General features: G+C 37.3%; 1 protein-coding gene across 1 annotated transcript; it reads left to right on the top strand.

The window, feature by feature from the left end:
• The first annotated feature begins 400 nt into the window (after positions 1–400).
• Positions 401–19,749, top strand: CYTL1 (cytokine like 1). The gene is made up of 4 exons (XM_053700901.1): positions 401–569; positions 657–701; positions 18,711–18,839; positions 18,924–19,749. Exons 1-4 carry the CDS (start codon positions 426–428, stop codon positions 19,014–19,016), a joined length of 411 nt encoding a protein of 136 aa, XP_053556876.1. The 5' UTR covers positions 401–425; the 3' UTR covers positions 19,017–19,749.
• Positions 19,750–22,311: the final 2,562 nt, after the last annotated feature.

Below are 22,311 nucleotides of genomic sequence, written 5' to 3'. Positions count from 1 at the left end.
TACACACTTTTTTTTTTAATATCTTCTCCTTTAAAAGGATGATTAATAAAACAGACGTTCACTTCCCCTTTAAAAGATGTTACATTTTTATTTTTCGCTGTGCTCAAAATGTTCATGCTTCTTTGAATACAAATATATAAACTCTACAAAGAATTGTCCTGATTAACATATGTTTTCATTTACAAATATAAATTCCGTTCAACAGAAATGTGTCACTTCTTTCCCAAGTCCTTCTTTCAGTGTTTTCATGAAATGGGAACATTAATCTCCCATTGGCTTCCAGCCCAAAATCCTTTTTTTCCCCCCCCTCTCCAAGATTCAGCTGTTCATATAAATTGGTGTTGACTGCCCCTGTATGTATCCATTGATTTATAAACCACAGCTCCAACCATTAGCAGCTCTCTGCTGGAAAGCAACAAATAGTAATGAAGCTTTTGCTGAGTTTTGTAGCTTTTAATATATTTTTTCTTTTCACGTATTCAGCTCCCCCGACGTGTTATTCAAGGGTTATAAGTCTGAGCAAAGAAATAACAGAATCTTTTCAAATGTTACAGAAAACTGCACCCTCAGTAAGTAAATACAAAGAAAACATGGAACAGTACCAAAACTTCTCATTAAGGTAATAATTGGGCTACATTTTCTATTTCTATAAACAGGGACCATGCATGGATTCACTACCAACTCTTTATCTGGATATACATGTAAGTATTTAATTCTGTATCTCCACTCCTGTTTTCTGTAGTCTGCAAATGATTTTGTCGATGACTTTTGTTAGATGTATTTCATGAACATGTATGCTGAGAATTGTTGCTGGCATTTTTAGTCTTTCTTTGTCACAATTAATAAGCTCTTTGATCATTATAGTAAGAAGGATTCATTTGCAAATGTTGACAATAACTAAATCCAGCATTTATAGACATGCTAAAGCATTTGGCATACAATTTTTTTAAGTAACAACGTTTTTTTTTTTAAATGTATCTCTGTGAAGAAAATATAAAATAATCCATTGTGCTCATTTTTTGCTCAACATATAGAAAAACAATAAGGCACATGGATGTAACTGATATCCATATCCTAAACAGTAACCTCTTGAACCTGTGAACCCTAAAAACTGTTCAAGAACCCAAGTGAGTTCAGATGAGTTTGTTGCACAACTATATCAACGCCATCTTTTAAATACTTTTTCCGTTGTAATTCTAACATTTATACATTTGATCTTTGTTGAACTTGCTGTATGCAGAGTGATTATGCTTAAGCTATCAGGTAACAGTGTAGTCAATTCATCTGAATTTTCCAGACTGAAAAAGTGGGTGTACAGTGAATATATATGTAACAAAGTAATTTTTCTTATATTAAAAGCTAAGAACTGCTGGAGCCAAAACAATAGTTCATAATAAAAATAAGTTATGTTGCTTTTTAATTTAATAAATTATTGGACACAATGTATAATTAAGGGCAAATTCCTTTATATTCTTCACTGCTAGAAAGGCTTCTTTGGCTCCTATACAAATGAAGAGGATAAATTGTTTAAATAATTAAAAAGCTATATAAATACAGCATTGGGCTTTTTTTAAAGAGGGGAAGGGCACTGCAGAACTTCATGAGGAAAAAAAGCATATACTGCCAGCTAATTGGTTGAATTTTAATAATCAGGGAGGAAAAACCCAATTGTTGTTTATCAGTCAACAAAAAAGTTATCTGTCCCCTTAAAGGGACATTGTACACTAGATTTCCCTTTGCATAAATGCTTTATAGATGATCCATTTATATAGCCCATCTGCTTTTGTAAACATCTATAATTTTGCTTATTTTTTTAATAGCATTGTGCTGCTTTTCAGATTTCAAACCAAGACTAAAAGTTTTAGATATATACTGATGTTTACAGATTCCTGTGGCTCCTGTTTGTAAAATCTGTATTTTCCTACGCAGAAAAGGGGGAGGGGGGAGTATCTGCTGATCACATTTTACCAGCCCCTTTCACTGGTTGTCCCAGTCTAACTTCATCAACAGTGCTAAACTAAAAAGTGTTATACTGGATTTGTAGACTAGTATCTGTGCATATTCTTCATTATAGTAGTGTCTATTACATGCAGTTATATGAAAATTGGTGTATACTGTCCGTTTAATGTTGGATATAGCTTAAAGGGACAGTCAAGTCCCAAAAATCTTTCATGATTTAAATAGGGAATGCAATTTTTATCAACTTTCCAATTTACTTTTATCACCAATTTTGCTTTGTTCTCTTGGTATTCTTAGTTTAAAACTAAACCTAGGAGGTTCATATGCTAATTTCTTAGACCTTGAAGACTGCCTCTAATCTGAATGCATTTTGACCACTAGAGGGCATTAGTTCATATGTTTCATATAGATAACATTGAGCTCATAAACGTGAAGTTACCCTGGAGTGAGCACTGATTGGCTCAAATGCAAGTCTGTCAAAGAACTGAAATAAGGCGGAGTTTGCAGAAGCTTAGATATAAGGTAATCACAGAGGTAAAAAGTGTATTTCTATAACAGTGTTGGTTATGCAAAACTGGGGAATGGGAAATAAAAGGGATTATCTTTTTTTTTTTTTTAAACACCACAAATTCTGGTGTTGGCTGTCCCTTTAGGTTTATTTTAGTCATGTCAGGGTGCCAGGAATCAGACTGAGATGAGAAGTTCAAAAATAATCACACCTTTATTAATAGCAAAAAATAATAAAAAGTCCACAAGTCAAATAACAAGCCAGGAGTCAAAATCAGAGCTGGTAGTCAGACGAGCCAAGTCAGGAGCCAAAGCGAATAGTCAGACGAGCCAGAATCAGGAACAAGGAAAACAGCAGAGTCAGGAACAAGCCAGAGATCAGGAACCAGGAAGGACGTCAGGCAGCCAGGTAATACACAGGAACTCTCACAAACAGGTCTGAGACAACGCAAAGGCAACGCCTACTGAACAGAGGCCCTTTAAATAATAAGTGATGACATCACAATTCTGAGACTGCATCCTGTCTCACATGGATGATGCACACCAGTCTGGCCATAAAAGGAAGTGCAGGTAATGAGAAGCATCCCCCCACAATGCACCATAGTCAGGAAGAGAGGTGAGTAAAATGGCTGCCAGCAGCACATGGCAAACACAACAGGGAGAAAACCCTGACAAGTCATCATTTGTAATTAGTGGGCCTGTTCTATGCTACAACCCTGCTAATGATGACAACTCCCTGGTTTGAATGCAGGATCTTTCCCTTAATTTACCTTCTTAATTAAAAATTAAGATATGCAACCTACAATTTTTCATTGTGTTGAGTAATTTTGTTAACATTTTTAAATGTAAACATTATACCATAGTTTTTATTGAACCTTCAGATGATTATATTATAGGTACATAACAGTATTGTGGCTCAAAAGTGTAATTTGAACTACATTCTTAATTTTGTAGAAAACCAACTATTCCTTTATAAATGTAAAAATGTAATTTTAAAAAACAAACAACAAAAAGATGAATATGCCTTGCAAAAGAGAACCAAAATGGGTTGTGAAAAGAGCAAGGCTGTTGAATTACGTTCAGATCTCATGTAAAAGCTGATTAGAAAGTTTATGATGAGTTTATGCACCTGACAGGTTTTCATGGTAGCATGGGCAACAAGTAAACATTAATCCATACCTTCCATCTATCCTAGAATTACAGGATTGTCACAGGATGAGAGCTCTATCCACTATCCCACCTAAATCTTCTCCCATCAGGGCAAGTATCCAGGGATTGTCTAGGTCTGCTCATGACTTGCCCAACTCCTTCTAACTAATCTCTTCCCAACAGCACTCCTCCTGTCATAGCTCTGCCAAACAAGCACCAATCGGCCTAGAAGTTCCCCTCACCTTCCTCATATTGAAAGCCTCTGTGAAATGCTGAAACACATGTTAATCACACATTAGAAAGTCAGTTTTTCTGATAGATTGGATGCTCTTGAATTTGAAAAACCCTCAATAAACCAGATCAGTTTACATGGCCCTTTTAATGGATTTGTATAGACTCCTGATTGTTTTACTCAGGATAGTACAATACTGCCCAACATATTTCTAATACAATCCTACACATGCTTTAAAAGGGGCATGACAGGGGCAGTCTGAGGATGGTGTCTGTGTCAGGGTCTTTTTTGTAAAAAAGTTGTGATCTGGCTGGTATTGGGATCACTTAAGGAATATGTGTGATGTTTTTTTTTTATTCTGGGGAGGCCAAGGCATTCCCTGGTTTTCTTAAAATTAGGAATTGTCCCACAAATTAGGGAAATAATGTATACAACACAACAGGTTTAAAGGGACATATAAATACTTTGATATTGTAATATATAATATGTAATTATGCATAGTAAAACAAAATACTTTTATTATTTGTTTTGTCCCTTTATCCTTTTATCTAAGTCTGCAAATTGAGTGCTTTTTTTGAGAACTGGAACTGCACAATGCAGACTTCACAAGCGTATTCCTGGCACATTTATGTTACTAATTGGTTTCACCAGAGATAATAAGATAACAAGCTACAAAACAATGGATATTTGTCCAACAAAATGACAGTTGCAAGTCTTGTCCACTCCAACAACAAGCATTGGTTCTTCCAAAGAACAGAAACGGTGGGTGAAATTTGACCATTGACAAACAATTGAAGCAAAGAAAGTGTTAAAGGGACAGTCAAGTCCAAAAAAAAGTTTCATGATTTAAATAGGGAATGTAATTTTTTTTTTTATAAATCATTTTTATTAACAGCAATCAATCACAAAAAGAAATTACAGAAGTTAGGAACACTTATATTCAGTATTACCTTTAGGTTAAACAACAAAGCCTTATTCTTATTTTACAACCGATTGCTGAGTTTTCAATTTTATATGTGCATAGTCCATATCAACAGTTTTAATTAAAAAAAAAGAAAAGAAAGAGGAAGAAAAAAAAAAAAAAAAGAGAAAGGAAAAAAAGGGGAAACAAGAGAGAAAGGGGGAGCAGCCACCCCCACCCCCTACCAAGCAATACTAGTTCTGAATTCCTAAATGGAAAAATCATCAGTTCTATTTCAGTTATCGAGTATCCCTTAATAAAAGCTGACCATTTCAAAAAGATTTTTTTAATATCTCCTTCGTTTTCAATATTAGTGTCTCTTTGCTCAATCATACATTGTTTCTTCAAACAATTTCTAACTTCCAAAATTGTGGGGGTTCTACGATTCTTCCAGTACTTGAAAATCAGGTATCTAGCTGCTAGGATTGTGAGAATAATTAATTTTTCCTGAGATTGATGCCCTTCTCTTTGTTGCATGCCGAATATAATCTGTGTCAATGTGAGAGCCAGAGGGGTAGCTACCAGACTGCCATTAAGCCATAATTCTACTTTATACCAAAATCAACGTATTTTTGGGCAGTTCCATATCATATGCACAAAGTCTGCCGCCATCAGGGAGCATTTTGGGCACTTACTAAAATCCAAGTTATGTATTCTATATCCCAGGTCTGGGGTAAAATATGCTCTATGTAGCATCTTGACGTGCGCTTCTCTCCAAGTAGCGGAGAGAGTAGCCCGGGTTATCTTACTAATTGACTTTTGTATGAATTTTGTGTCTATGAGATGAGAGGAAGTTAGCCTGTTCCAGTCCATCACCATTTGTTCTATTAGAGGGATTCCTTTATTAGTGTTAAGAAATGTATAACAGGGGGTAATTGAAAAGCAGCCCACTTTAATCAATGTCAGCCAGTTTTCCAATTTTCCCAGAGTCCAAGGCCCCCCTGCGTTCCTAACTAATTCTGAAACATAGTGTCTGACTTGTAGGTATGCAAAGAACTCCTTATTTGATAAATTAAATTCATTTTTCAGTTCCTCAAAAGTTTTTACAATATTTGAATCCTTCTTAACAAGTTGCTGAACTTTTTCAAGACCAAGATAGGACCAATTATCAAAAATGACCGAGTCCAAACCAGGTTGGAATTTTGGATTCCCCTTTATTGGTAAATGTTGAGAAACATTACAATTAATTTTCAGCATTGTCCCAATTTTCCACCATGCTTTTATGGGATTCAGGATGGTTTTGAGCATCTTAATTTCAGGAGGTAGTATTTTGGGTTCACAATGAGCCAGCCCTACTGGGAGAAATGGACAGCAAATATTGGCTTCTAACAATGTATTTGTGACATAGTTTTTAGAATAGAACCAGTCTGTTACGGTTCGTGCAAGAAAGGCCAAGTTATATTGTCTGATATCCGGCAAAGCCAGACCCCCCATTTCTTTTGCTAGAGATAGTTTTGTTAAAGAAATCCTCGCCTTCTTCCCTTGCCAGATAAAATTTCCAACTGCCCTATTAATTAAGCGAATGTCCTTTTCAAACATTATTAATGGAATATTTTGTAGAATATATAGAAGTTTTGGTAGAAGTATCATTTTATATAGTGCTATTCTACCAGATATTGAAATTGGTAGATTTTGCCAAGTTTTCAACCTCTCACAGATGGTTGTCAAAATTGGTGTTATGTTGAATTTATAAAGATCAGTGAATTTAACTGGAATTGTGATTCCTAAATATTTAAATGATTCCGAGACTACTTTAAACGGACTATCTTTTATTGAATCGATATTCTTTCTAAGCCAAAATATCTCGGACTTAGATGTATTTACATTGTACCCAGAGAAGGAGCCAAATTGGTTGATTATGCTTAGATGTTTGGGTATGTTTACCCTAGTGTTTGCAATATAGAGGAGTATGTCATCTGCATATAGTGCAGCTTTCAATTCGTATTCACCTATTTTGATGCCCTCAATACATTGTCTAATCTTTATCGCCAGAGACTCTATAGCTATATCAAAAAGGAGGGGGGACAGAGGACAACCCTGGCGCGTTCCCCTCTCAATCACAATGTCAGGTGATAACGAGTTGTTAACTATCAATCTTGTGTGCGGACAAGTATATAAATTCTTTATAAAATTGAGAAAATTATCCTTGAACCCAAACTTAGCTAAGGAGGTAAACATATGACTGAAATAAACTGAATCAAAGGCTTTTGCAGCATCGATTGCAACTATTGCAAGATCCATGATGTCCCCTGGCCCCCCCCCTCGAGTCTGAAAATATTCTGTTGTCAACAGAAGTTCACGAATTTTGGAGGCGGAATTTCGTTGATAAATGAACCCTGCTTGATCATTGTGTATGATATATGGGAGACCTCCTTGAAGCCTGCGTGCTAAGATTGAGGCAAGAATCTTATATTCTGAATTTAAGAGAGCTATAGGTCGGTAAGAATCCTTATGGGCAGGATCCTTGCTTCCCTTAAGGAGAAGTGTTGTATAAGAGGCAGAAAAATCAGGTGGTATGATTTTACCATCAATATAAAAATCATTGTAAAGTTTACACAAGTGAGGCACTATCTCTTGAGTTAATATCTTATATACCTCATTGGGAATCCCATCGGGACCTGCTACTTTATTCATTGATAATTCAGAGATCGTTTTCCTGATTTCCTCGTCAGAGATCGGACTATTCAGAATGGTATTTATTTCTGTTGTAACTGTGGGGCAGTTTATTCTACTCCAAAATTTCAAGGACTGATCTTCATCAGTAGTTTTTGCAGTATAAAGATCTCTATAATAATTTGTAAATGCCTCTAAGATATCTTCAGATTTTGTGAGAGTTTTCCCTATGTGGAAGATTTTTTCAATCAGGGGCGGCTTATTTTCTCCCTTAACTAGCTTGGCTAATAGTTTGCCGGATTTGTTCCCAAACCGATACATTTTAGCCTGAAACCTCAGTTCCTTCTGTGTTTCCAAAAGTAGTGCTAGAGCATCTCTTTCAGTTTTGGCTTTAATATATTTGGCCCAGTAAAAGGGTGTTTTCTGTAGTAGGTAGCGATTATATGCATTGACCACAGAGTTTATAGCTTCCTTCTCTCTCTTTTTCATTTTTTTTGATATCATAGCCGCATATGCTGTTATTTCCCCCCTAAGGACTGTCTTAGCGGCTCCCCAGAAGATTTCCGGGCGGTCAACATATTCAGAATTAAATTGAATATATTCTTTAAATTTATCAATTAGATGTTTTTTAAATTTTGAATCGTTAACCAAATAGTATGGAAAGGTAAACCTCACAGGGGTGTTTATAGGACGGCTTAGTTGTACTTCTAGAAAAGTAGGAGAATGGTCAGATAGAACTATAGGTGTTATTCCTGCTACAGTTTTCCTCGAACATAATCGAACATCTATTAAGAATAGGTCTATTCTGGATAGCGTTTTATGCGCCCTGGATAAACAGGTGTAGTCCCGTACATCGGGGTTTTGAATCCTCCAGATATCTTTTAGCGCTAAATTTTGAGTTATATTTTTGAACAGTTTTGTTTCAAGATTATCTCTTTTGTGTTTTATTTGTTTATTGTCTTGCCGTAGCCTGTCGAGGGGAGATTGTGGGGCCATATTAAAATATCCTCCTAACACCAAGTACCCTTCTGAGTAAGTGAGTATGTTGGATTGTAGTAAGTCCCAAAATTCGTAGTCTAGAACATTAGGTGCATATACATTACAGAAAGTAAACAATTGATTTTGAATTTTAATTTTTAACATTGCAAATCTCCCTTCTGGGTCCCTTACAGAATTTATTATTTCAGACTCTAATCTCTTACCAATCAGGATGGCTACCCCTCTTTTCCTCCTGATAGGGAATGTAATTTTAAACAACTTTCCAATTTACTTTTATCACCAACTTTGCTTTGTTCACTTGGTATTCTTAGTTGAAAGCTAAACCTAGGTGGTTCATATGTTAATTTCTTAGACCTTAAAGGCTGCCTCTAATCTAAATGCATTTTGACAGTTTTTCACCACTAGAGGGTGTTAGTTCATGTGTTTCATATAGATAACATTGAGCTCATGCACGTGAATTTACTGAGGAGTGAGCACTGATTGGCTAAAATGCAAGTCTGTCAAAAGAACTGAAATAAGGGGGCAGTCTGCAGAGACTTGGATACAAGGTAATCACAGAGGTAAAATGTGTATTATTATAACTGTGTTGGTTATGCAAAACTGGGGAATGGATAATAAAGGGATTATCTATCTTTTAAAACAACAACAAATTTTGTGTTGACTGTCCCTTTAATGCATTAGAATGGTTCACTCTCACATATTACCTGATGATCAAAAACTCACTAGTATGGAAAGAAATCACATAAAATCTCGGGGAGCTTTTTTGGCACATTATGTTATAATGTAGGTGTCTCAGTTTCATCCCCAGAACACTGTATAGCTAAATATAGGGCTCTACACTATAAATCTTTGAGGACCTCGCAGTACTGATGAGACTTGTTAGATAATCTCGCCAGTGCAGAGAACTTCAGAAGAGCATTTAGCCCATAGTGTTTTCATTAGAAGCATCCCTGCAGTAAAAACATATATATACAACTATCACATTCCCAGTGATTTTCAACAATATATCATACAACATTCAAAATCCTCCATATGTAGCTGACTATAGTTAGTGGGAATAGAAGTTGATTGAAACCTTCAGTACATATCAATATTTTAAATCGCAAAATAAACCATGTAAAATATGTCATGTAGGAAGCTATTATTGTTTTGAAATAAATCATAATGTATGCATGTTAGCCCTATGGCATTAATGCCATTTATAAATGTATTCAGAAGTCATTTTGTACATAAAAATATGCAGATCAATTTGCTTTCGTTGTTGATATGAAGTGTTCTGTTAAACAAATACCATGCAGAATTGAAAACACTTTAACTCATGATACATGTTCGCTACTTAAAGGGACAGTCTAGTCAAAATTAAACTATCACGATTCAGAAAGGCCATGCAATTTTAAACAGCTTTCCAATTTACTTTTATCATCAAATTTGCTTTGTTCCCTTGGTATTCTTTTTGGAAAGCTAAACCTAGGTAGGCTAATATGCTCATTTTCAAGCCCTTGAAGGCCACCTATTATTTCAGTGCATGAACACTTTGTGTATTTAAAACAAGTAAACACCTTGTAATTATATTTTTTACAGTCTTCCAATAGGGTAACAACAAACCAGCACAGTCAAAAGACTCTTAGAAGAGAGTAACACCATGTTTGCTACAACTGCTTTTGAATGGTCAGAGTTCTACCTATCACTATCATTATTTGGAGAATCCAATCTGGAATTGACAGGGCCTGTCATCTCCCTTGCTTGCCTTCAGCCCAAATGATAAGCTAACAAATTGCAAATTATACAGGGAGTGCAGAATTATTAGGCAAGTTGTATTTTTGAGGATTAATTTTATTATTGAACAACAACCATGTTCTCAATGAACCCAAAAAACTCATTAATATCAAAGCTGAATATTTTTGGAAGTAGTTTTTAGTTTGTTTTTAGTTATAGCTAGTTTAGGGGGATATCTGTGTGTGCAGGTGACTATTACTGTGCATAATTATTAGGCAACTTAACAAAAAACAAATATATACCCATTTCAATTATTTATTTTTACCAGTGAAACCAATATAACATCTCAACATTCACAAATATACATTTCTGACATTCAAAAACAAAACAAAAACAAATCAGTGACCAATATAGCCACCTTTCTTTGCAAGGACACTCAAAAGCCTGCCATCCATGGATTCTGTCAGTGTTTTGATCTATTCACCATCAACATTGCGTGCAGCAGCAACCACAGCCTCCCAGACACTGTTCAGAGAGGTGTACTGTTTTCCCTCCTTGTAAATCTCACATTTGATGATGGACCACAGGTTCTCAATGGGGTTCAGATCAGGTGAACAAGGAGGCCATGTCATTAGATTTTTTTCTTTTATACCCTTTCTTGCCAGCCACGATGTGGAGTACTTGGACGCGTGTGATGGAGCATTGTCCTGCATGAAAATCATGTTTTTCTTGAAGGATGCAGACTTCTTCCTTTACCACTGCTTGAAGAAGGTGTCTTCCAGAAACTGGCAGTAGGACTGGGAGTTGAGCTTGACTCCATCCTCAACCCGAAAAGGCCCCACAAGCTCATCTTTGATGATACCAGCCCAAACCAGTACTCCACCTCCACCTTGCTGGCGTCTGAGTCGGACTGGAGCTCTCTGCCCTTTACCAATCCAGCCACGGGCCCATCCATCTGGCCCATCAAGACTCATTCTCATTTCATCAGTCCATAAAACCTTAGAAAAATCAGTCTTGAGATATTTCTTGGCCCAGTCTTGACGTTTCAGCTTGTGTGTCTTGTTCAGTGGTGGTCGTCTTTCAGCCTTTCTTACCTTGGCCATGTCTCTGAGTATTGCACACCTTGTGCTTTTGGGCACTCCAGTGATGTTGCAGCTCTGAAATATGGCCAAACTGGTGGCAAGTGGCATCGTGGCAGCTGCACGCTTGACTTTTCTCAGTTCATGGGCAGTTATTTTGCGCCTTGGTTTTTCCACACGCTTCTTGCGACCCTTTTGACTATTTTGAATGAAACGCTTGATTGTTCGATGATCACGCTTCAGAAGCTTTGCAATTTTAAGAGTGCTGCATCCCTCTGCAAGATATCTCACTATTTTTGACTTTTCTGAGCCTGTCAAGTCCTTCTTTTGACCCATTTTGCCAAAGGAAAGGAAGTTGCCTAATAATTATGCACACCTGATATAGGGTGTTGATGTCATTAGACCACACCCCTTCTCATTACAGAGATGCACATCACCTAATATGCTTAATTGGTAGTAGGCTTTCGAGCCTATACAGCTTGGAGTAAGACAACATGCATAAAGAGGATGATGTGGTCAAAATACTAATTTGCCTAATAATTCTGCACTCCCTGTATATGTGACAAGGTTTGGGTTGGGGTTGTGTTATTTCCGTTGACAAGACTAGAAAATCCACAAATTTCAAATTTAAAAAGAAAAGAGGGAAATTAAATAATGAAAGAAAGTTAAATTTTTGCAATCTCAAAGTGTTTACTGAGGGATTTTTTTTTTAAATATTGTCTCTGGGTAAACCAAAATTACTGTTCTTATTATTTCATTCTCTAAACAATATATATATTTTTTTTTCTCAGAATATAAAGAGTTACTAGAGTTATGTAAGACATTTATAGGAATCTAGTACAATAATTTAAAGGGACAGTGAACTCTTTAAAAATATAGATAATCCCTTTTATTACCCATTCCCCTGTTTTGCACAGCCAGCATGGTTATATTAATATACTTTTTTCCTCTGTGATTACCTTGTATCTAAGCTTCTTGTGACAGCCCTCTGATCACATGTCTTTTTATTTATTATCTATTGACTTGCATTTTAGCCAATTAGTGCTGTGTTGTGCACAACCTCACGGGCCTGAGCACAATGGTATCTATATGGCCCACATAAACTAGCAGTCTCCTGTTGTAAAAAGCTAATAAAAAAGCATGTGATAAGAGGCTGTCTGTCATGGCTTATAAACAGGCAGATATTTAGAGGTTTAAATGTTATAAAATATATTAACCCTTTAGTGACCAGAGCACTTTTCCATTTGTTGACCTTTTGGGACCAGGGCTATTTTTACATTTCTGCAGTGTTTGTGTATAGCTGTAATTTTCCTCTTACTCATTTACTGTACCACACATATTATATACCATTTCTCTCGCCATTAAATGGACTTTCTAAAGATACCTTTATTTTTATCATATCTTATAATATACTATAAAAAAATATAAAATATGATGAAAAAATGGAAAAAAACACTTTTTAACTAACTTTGACCTCCAAAATCTGTTAAACATCTACAAACACAAAAAAACAACCATACTAAATAGTTTCTAAATTTTCGAAAATGGGGGGTTGCAACCGCAATACGTAATTTATTGTTGAAATGGTAACAATAGATGTGATGTGTTACTATTGTATGTTTGTTGGTGCAAAAGCAGTGTTGGTGAATAAACTTTATTCTATATCGAAATTATCTGTATAGTTTTTAGGAACTCTCTGATATTATAAATATTGGAGTACAGAAATAGTATATTTTGGTTGCTATTATTAAAAGGCTGTGTTAGTATATACACTATTTCTGTACTCCAACCCCCCACCCCCTCCCAGATCCCTTAGATAAAAATTCCCCCTCCTCTCTCCCACCTTATCTAAGAAATTGTGCCATAGTGTAGCGTTCCCACCCACTCCCGCCCCCATGCTCGCGTCCACCCCGTGCTCGCGCCCACCCTCGTGCATGCTCCCGGTTCCCCCACACGCTATCCCGCCCCCCTCTTATGCACTTACCCACATTGATGGCCGCCCACCCGCCTCCCTGCTGCTGCTCCCACCCACCAACAAGCGTAACTATTGATGGCCGATGCAGAGAGGCCACATCACTGCAATAACATGAAAGCGTCTGGAAGCGATCAGGATCGCTTCCACTGCTTGAAAACACTAACAATGTACAGGGTACGTCCTTGGTCGTTAACGACCATTTTTTGTAGGATGTACCCTGTACGTCATTGGTCGTTAAGGGCTTAATATAACAATGTTGGTTGTGCAAATCTGGGGAATGGGTAGTAAAGGCGTATTCTATCTTTATAAACAATTACAGTTTTGGTGTACAACAACAACAACAACAACAAAATAAATAAATAAATAAAAAATGAGGGGGCGCCCTAAGTTATAAGTGAGTTATAAGTCCAAGAGCAAGATATGTGATGGAAAATAGTAAGGACTGTAGGTCTTTTGGGGCACTACTAAAAATAGTAAAAAAGTGGTGCAATGAGGTATGGATATAAACATTAATGATTATAAAGGTAATAACAGATATAAATAACTATAACAGAGTGGGTATAATGCCCTAAGCATAAAATAACAAATATATATTCCAACTAACTAACGCCTAGATTTAGAGTTCTGAGTTAGCCATCAAAACCAGCGTTAGGGGGTCCTAATGCTGGTTTTGGTCTACCGCTGGTATTTAGAGTCTTGTAGGTAAGGGTCTAACGCTCACTTTCCAGCCGCGACTTTTCCATACCACAGATCCCCTTACGTCAATTGCGTATCCTATCTTTTCAATGGGATCTTTCTAACGCCGGTATTTAGAGTCTTGGCTGAAGTGAGCGTTAGAAATATAATGACAAGACTCCAGCCACAGAAAAAAGCCAGGAGTTAAGAGCTTTCTGGGCTAACGCCAGTTCATATAGCTCTTAACTACTGTGCTCTAAAGTACACTAACACCCATAAACTACCTATGCACCCCTAAACCGAGCCCCCCCCCATATTGCTGCCACTCTATTTAATTTTTTTAACCCCTAATCTGCCGACCGCACACCGCCGCAACCTACATTATCCCTATGTACCCCTATCTGCTGCCCCTAACATCGCCGACCCCTACATAATATTTATTACCACCTAATCTGCCCCCCCCCCAACATCGCCGCTACCTACCTACACTTATTAACCCCTAATCTGCTGACCGGACCTCGCCGCCACTATAATAAATGTATTAACCCCTAAACCTCCTCACTCCCGCCTCCAAAACCCTATAATAAATAGTGTTAACCCCTTATCTGCCCTCCCTAACATCGCCGACACCTAACTTCAAGTATTAACCCCTAATCTGCCGACCGGACCTCACAGCTACTCTAATAAATGTATTAACTCCTAAAGCTAAGTCTAACCCTAACCCTAACACCCCCCTAAATTAAATATAATTTAAATCTAACGAAATAAAATAAATCTTATTAAATAAATTATTCCTATTTAAATCTAAATACTTACCTGTAAAATAAACCCTAATATAGCTACAATATAAATAATAATTATATTGTAGCTATTTTAGGATTAATATTTATTTTACAGGCAACTTTGTATTTATTTTAACTAGGTACAATAGCTATTAAATAGTTAATAACTATTACCTAATTAAAATAATTACAAAATTACCTGTAAAATAAATCCTAAGCTAAGTTACAATTAAACCTAACACTACACTATCAATAAATTAATTAAATAAACTATCTACAATTATCTACAATTAAATCAACTAAACTAAATTACAAAAAAAAACAAACACTAAATTACAAAAACAAAACAACACTAAATTACAAAAAATAAAAAAAGATTACAAGAATTTTAAACTAATTACACCTACTCTAAGCCCCCTAAGAAAATAACAAAGCCCCCCAAAATAGAAAAATGCCCTACCCTATTATAAAATAAAAATTTAACAGCTCTTTTACCTTACCAGCCCTTAAAAGGGCCTTTTGCGGGGCATGCCCCCCAAAAAACATTTCTTTTGCATTTAAATAAACATACAATACCCCCCCAACATTACAACCCACCACCCACATACCCCTAATCTAACCCAAACCCCCCTTAAAAAACCTAACACTAAGCCCCTGAAGATCTTCCTACCTTGTCTTCACCAGGCCGGGTATCACCGATCCGTCCAGAAGAGGGTCCGAAGTCTTCATCCTATCCGGCAAGAAGAGGTCCAGAAGAGGCTCCGAAGTCTTCATCCTATCTGGCAAGAAGAGGAGATCCGGACCGGCAAACATCTTCATCCAAGCGGCATCTTCTATCTTCTTCCATCCGGCGCGGAGCGGGACCATCTTGAAGCAGCCAACGCGGATCCATCCTCTTCTAGCGACGTGCTAAGTCCGAATGAAGGTTCCTTTAAATGACGTCATCCAAGATGGCGTCCCTCGAATTCCAATTGGCTGATAGGATTCTATCAGCCAATCGGAATTAAGGTAGGAAAAATCTGATTGGCTGATTGAATCAGCCAATCAGATTCAAGTTCAATCCGATTGGCTGATCCAATCAGCCAATCAGCTTGAGCTTGCATTCTATTGGCTGTTCCGATCAGCCAATAGAATGCGAGCGCAATCTGATTGGCTGATTGGATCAGCCAATTGGATTGAACTTGAATCTGATCACGGATTGGTGATACCCGGCGTGGTGAAGACAAGGTAGGAAGATCTCCAGGGGCTTAGTGTTAGGTTTTTTTAAGGGTTTGGTTAGATTAGGGGTATGTGGGTGGTGGGTTTTAATGTTGGGGGGGGTATTGTATGTTTATTTAAATGCAAAAGAGCTGTTTTCTTTGGGGCATGCCCCGCAAAAGGCCCTTTTAAGGGCTGGTAAGGTAAAAGAGCTGTTAAATTTTTATTTTAAAATAGGGTAGGGCATTTTTTTAATTTGGGGGGCTTTGTTATTTTTTTAGGGGGCTTAGAGTAGGTGTAATTAGTTTAAAATTCTTGTAATCTTTTTTTATTTTTTGTAATTTAGTGTTTTGTTTTTTTTGTAATTTAGTGTTTGTTTTTTTTGTAATTTAGTGGGATTTTTTTTGTAGTTTAGTTGATTTAATTGTAGATAATTGTAGATAGTTTATTTAATTAATTTATTGATAGTGTAGTGTTAGGTTTAATTGTAACTTAGGTTAGGATTTATTTTACAGGTAATTTTTATAATTATTTTAACTAGGTAACTATTAAATAGTTATTAACTATTTAATAGCTATTGTACCTAGTTAAAATAAATACAAAGTTGCCTGTAAAATAAATATTAATCCTAAAATAGCTACAATATAATTATTATTTATATTGTAGCTATATTAGGGTTTATTTTACAGGTAAGTATTTAGATTTAAATAGGAATAATTTATTTAATAAGACTTATTTTATGTCGTTAGATTTAAATTATATTTAACTTAGGGGGGTGTTAGGGTTAGGGTTAGACTTAGCTTTAGGGGTTAATACATTTATTAGAGTAGCGGTGAGGTCCGGTCGGCAGATTCGGGGTTCATAATTGTAGGTAGGTAGCGGCGACATTGGGGGGGCAGATTAGGGGGTAATAATTATAATATAGGTGTCAGCGATGTTAGGGGCAGCAGATTAGGGGTACATAGCTATAATGTAGGTTGCGGCGGTGTACGGAGCGGCAGATTAGGGGTTAAAAATAATATGCAGGGTTCAGCGATAGCAGGGGGCGGCAGATTAGGGGTTAATAAGTGTAAGGTTAGTGGTGTTTAGACTCGGGGTACATGTTAGGGTGTTAGGCGTAGACTTAGGAAGTGTTTCCATTAGGAAACAATGGGGCTGCATTAGGAGCTGAACGCTGTTTTTTTGCAGGTGTTAGGTTTTTTTTCAGCTCAAACTGCCCCATTGTTTCCTGGTATTGAGAGTTGCCGTGGCGGTAAATATGCCTGTACGCTCCCTTTTTGGAGCCTAACGCAGCCCTTCAGAGAACTCTAAATACCAGCGTTGTTTAAAAGGTGCGGGGGGGGGGGGGGGAATTTGATTGTCAATCAAATTCCATATTAAATCGTTAAACCAAGGGGTAACAAATTGTAATAACAGTGTGATAATTGTAAATAAGAGGACACTTGTGTAATAGGTTTGTAAATAAAGTCTCTGGAGAGGAGATGGAGGCAGCTATCTGTAGAGATCCAGGCCAGGATCCAACTGTTAAATAAAAAGTACAATTTCCTATTCAAAAGTGAAGCTTTTTTTTTTTTTTACCATTTTTACTGTGATCAACTGCATCTTAGTAAGACATAGGATCTATTTTAAATGAGGGATCACATATTATTCTGTGAGGTCTAAGATATTTACTCCCCCTTTTCTTTAGTCTCAGCTTTGAGAACCCTCATGAATTCCCCCTTTATAAGGTCAATCATTAAATCAGCAACACTTTGTAAAACCGGTACTATCTCAGAAAGGATAAAACCTATAAGAATGAAAATGACAGCCAACATAGGGCTTGTTTCCAGAATTGAGCCACAAATAAATGAGCCATAAGTTAATGAAGTTGCCAACAGTTAAAAGTAGTTTATATCGTCATTTTAATACCAGGTTTCCTTTGAAATATTTTGCTCAGTGCGTACAGTCACTCTTTTCGTGTAAGTGTAAGTTAAAGGAATAGTAAACACCAAAAATGTCATTTTTTTTAAAAAGATAGACAGCTAACTGATCCTAGGTGTAGAGAAAAGAGCCCAGTGGTCCAAGTGTCCGTACCAGGCAAATCAAACCAAGCTCAGGCTTCCAAAAATTCAGTATATTTTATTTAAAAACAGGATTAAAAACGAAGGGGGCATGCATTCACCCAAAGCATATAAAAACAATGCAAATAACAGATTGCAACACGTTTCTCAGCTATGCTAGCTGTTTCATCAGGCATGATAAAAAGGATATATGTATATTTTTTTAAACATTGGCTATATGTAATTCCATAGCAACACAACATAATACTCTGATAATCTCATGGTGTTTAGTAGACATGTGCACAGGCAAAAAATGCAGTTTGACTGAATCTTTTGGATTCATTATTCAGAAAAATTAGTTTCCTGAATATTCAACTGACCTGCTATTCAGTATTTGTTTTTTTGAAGTGAAATAAATACTGAATATTCGTGGAACATTTACAAATGTTTTTGTTAAACGAATGTAAATGTTCCTTTGCTACAGGTGAATAAGTTCACCTGTAGCATTATATACTTATCCCTAGAGCACTGGAGAGCCGCGAAAATCTCAACACTTCTTCAGAAGTAACGGAATTAGCGCAGTTTTCCAGAGCGCTACAGGTAATCATTTTAACACCTAAGGTACAACAATTGGCACAATTATTATAAGGCTAAAAAAAAACTACTCGATTTTGGATTTGTCTAGTTTTATATGTTTTGTATATGATTTTTTTCAGGATACACAAGCCTTTAATTATGTTGAAGAAAGGAAAACAATGTCTCTAAGCTGGAAAAGAAGACAGAATTGTTTGTTGCTTTATCAACTCACAACGTTATTTTTGCTCTAGAATTCCTGTGTGATGACAAAGCTACGTACATTCATTTCAGCCCCAAATTGCGGGAGGTTTCCTAGAGTGACGGCTCTAAAGAAGAAAGTGAGAAACTTGTATAACATCATGAACACAATCTGCAAACGTGTATGTACTTTTCTAAATCCAAATAAATATCCATTTAAGTCATACATGTTAAATTACATTTGTTTTTTTTTGTTTTGTTTTTAGGATTTAGTCTTCTTTACAGATGATTGTGATGCTCTTGAACCACGTATGATGACACCTACACCCACCACAATGTCAAGATCAAATGTAGAATGAAAAACATGGGCTTAATGCTTAGCCTATTCAAACACTACTGCCTTATTTATTAGATTGGTTTATATGTATGTGTGGTAATGTTATAATCATATATCTCCATGCCATGAAGGAAACCACAATGACAATAACTCTCAATAGCATCAATTCAGGGGAATTGGTTGGTTCCAAAAAGATCAGGGGCTACAGCTATTGAACTAGATTCCACCAACTCTAATTCCCCCACCATATACATATACACACACACACATATATACATATTAGATATGTGCATTCAGAGGTTTCAGATACCACTGAATATGGAAAAAGGCAGAGACTCATTCTGCTCAGCTAATTTTGGAGCCAGTTTATTCTTGTGAAACTGCAACACACCAGGAGCTGGATTTGCACAGATCTTTGTGTGTTGAAGTTTCACAAAAATAAGTTTGGTTTAAAAAAACAGCTGAATAGCTCTGGAAAAATTATCAGTTTCTCTGTTTTTACTATTTATAGGTATGTGAACATTTTTGTTTTATTTGTTAAACCATTAAAAACATTTCTCCCAAATTCCAAATAAAAATATTGCAGAAAATGACAACTGGTCAAAATAACAAAAAAAGATGCAGTGTTGTCAGACCTTGAATAATGCAAATAAAACAAGTTCATATTCATTTTTATACAACACAATACTAATGTTTTAACTTAGCAAGAGTTTAAAAATAAATATTTGGTGGAAAACCCCTGGTTTTCAATCACAGTTTCATGCGTCTTGGCATGGTCTCCACCAGTCTTTCACATTGCTGCTGGGTGACTTTATGCACTCCTGGTGCAAAAACTCAAGCAATTCAGCTTTGTTTGATGGCTTGTGACCATCAATCTTCCTCTTGAATGCATTATGGAGGTTTTCAATAAGGTCAGGTCTGGAGATTGGACTGGCCATGACAGGGTTTTAATCTGGTGGTCCTCCATCCATACCTTAATTGGCCTGACTGTGTGGTATGGAGCATTGTCCTGCTGGAAAAATAATCCTCAGAGTTGGTGAATTTTGTCAGAGCAGAAGGAAGCAAGTTTTCTTCCAGGATAACTTTGTACGTGGCTTGATTCATGCGTCTCTCACAAAGATAAATCTGCCCGATTCCAGCCTTGCTGAAGCACCCCCAGATCATCACTGATACTACACCAAATTTCACAGTGGGTGTGAGAGGCTGTTGCTTGTACACCTCTCCAGGTGTCCGTCTAACCATTAGATCACCAGGTGTTGGGCAAAGCTGAAAATTGGACTCATCAAAAAGATTACCTTAATCCAGTCCTCTACAGTCCAATCCTTATGGTCTTTTGCAATCCTCAGCCTAGATCTTCGTTGCTTCTCATTGATAAAGGGCTTTTTTCTAGCTTTTCACAACTTCAGCCCTGCCCCAAGGAGCCTGTTTTGAACCATGCATTTCACCCCAGCTGCCATTTGCCATTCTTTTTGTAGGTCAATTGATGTCATTCTAATGTTGTTTAATGACAGTCTAATGATTTGGTGGTAATCCTGGGCAGTGGAGAGTAATGTTCGCCCTCTGCTGGTCTGTAGCTTTGTTTTTCCCATTGTCTACTGTTTGACCTTGTTCTTATGAGCCACAGTCTTTTGGAAGCAATCTGCTGCTCACTCTTTCCATATGCCAGTAAGGCCAGAATTGAACCCTTCTTTTCTCACTCAAAGCTTTTCTTTTCAAATTTTTTGGCATGGTCAATAGTAATGTCGTGAATAGTTCGCCGGCGAACATAGCATGTTCGCGTTTGCCGCTGCGGGCGAATATATGTGGTGTTCAATCTCCCCCCTATTCGTCATCATTGAGTAAACTTTGACCCTGTATCTCACAGTCTGCAGACACATTCCAGCCAATCAGCAGCAGACCCTCCCTCCCAGACCCTCCCAGCTCCTGAACAGCAGCCATTTTAGATTCATTCGGAAGCTGCATTGTTAGTGAGAGGAGGGACAGTGTAGCTCCTGGTGATTTAATAGGGAAATTGATAGCTAGGCTAGTGTATTCAGTGTCCACTACAGTCCTGAAGGACTCATCTGATCTCTGCTGTAAGCACAGCACCCCAAAAAGCCCTTTTAAGGGCTAGAACATCATTTTTATTTATTTTTTCCTGTGTAATCTAATTGCAGTTGCCTGCCTGCCAAGCCACTTGCCCAGTGCCACCACTCATATCTGGTGTAACAGTAGTGTAAATTTAAAAAAAATAACTTTTTTGACTGTGAAACATCAGTCTGCTAGTGTAATCTAATTGCAGTTGCCTGCCTGCCTGCCTGCCAGCGTGTGTGCCAGGCCCACTTGCCCAGTGCCACCACTCATATCTGGTGTAACAGTAGTGTAAATTTAAAAGAAAAAACTTTTTTGACTGTGAAACATCAGTCTGCTAGTGTAATCTAATTGCAGTTGCCTGCCTGCCTGCCAGCGTGTGTGCCAGACCCACTTGCCCAGTGCCACACCACTCATCTGGTGTAACAGTAGTGTAAATTTAAAAAAAAAAACTTTTTTGACAGTGAAACATCAGTCTGCTAGTGTAATCTAATTGCAGTTGCCTGCCTGCCAGTGTGTGTGCCAGATCCACTTGCCCAGTGCCACACCACTCATATCTGGTGTAACAGTAGTGTAAATTTAAAAAAAAAAACTTGTTTGACTGTGAAACTTCAGTCTGCTAGTATAATCTAATTGCAGTTGCCTGCCTGCCAGCGTGTGTGCCAGACCCACTTGCCCAGTGCCACACCACTCATATCTGGTGTAACAGTTGTGTAAATTTAAAAAAAAAAACTTTTTTGACTGTGAAACATCAGTCTGCTAGTGTAATCTAATTGCAGTTGCCTGCCTGCAAGCGTGTGTGCCAGGCCAACTTGCCCAGTGCCCCCACTCATATCTGGTGTAACAGTAGTGTACATTTAACAAAAAAAAAACTTTTTTGACTGTGAAACATCAGTCTGCTAGTGTAATCTAATTGCAGTTGCCTGCCTGCCAGCGTGTGTGCCAGTCCCACTTGCCCAGTGCCCCCACTCATATCTGGTGTAACAGTAGAGTAAATTTAAAAAAACAAAACTTTTTGACTGTGAAACATCAGTCTGCTAGTGTAATCTAATTGCAGTTGCCTGCCTGCCAGTGTGTGTGCCAGGCTCACAGCGTATACTGTGCCCACTTGCCCAGTGCCCCCACTCATATCTGGTGTAACAGTAGTGTAAATTTAAAAAAAAAACTTTTTTGACTGTGAAGCATCAGTCTGCTTGTGTAATCTAATTGCAGTTGCCTGCCTGCCAGCGTGTGTGCCAGGCCCACTT

The sequence above is a fragment of the Bombina bombina genome, chromosome 2 (assembly GCF_027579735.1).
Source record: "Bombina bombina isolate aBomBom1 chromosome 2, aBomBom1.pri, whole genome shotgun sequence".
Taxonomy (NCBI): domain Eukaryota; kingdom Metazoa; phylum Chordata; class Amphibia; order Anura; family Bombinatoridae; genus Bombina; species Bombina bombina.
This window is presented reverse-complemented; position numbering and strand designations above follow the sequence as displayed.

Excerpts from the sequence above, each read along its gene's own strand:
- CYTL1 (XM_053700901.1), top strand. The coding sequence starts at position 426 with ATGAAGCTTTTGCTGAGTTTTGTAGCTTTTAATATATTTTTTCTTTTC. Across the intron at positions 702-18,710 it reads CTCTTTATCTGGATATACAT|AATTCCTGTGTGATGACAAA; the intron begins GTAAGTATTTAA and ends TTTTTGCTCTAG. Across the intron at positions 18,840-18,923 it reads TGAACACAATCTGCAAACGT|GATTTAGTCTTCTTTACAGA; the intron begins GTATGTACTTTT and ends TTTTGTTTTTAG.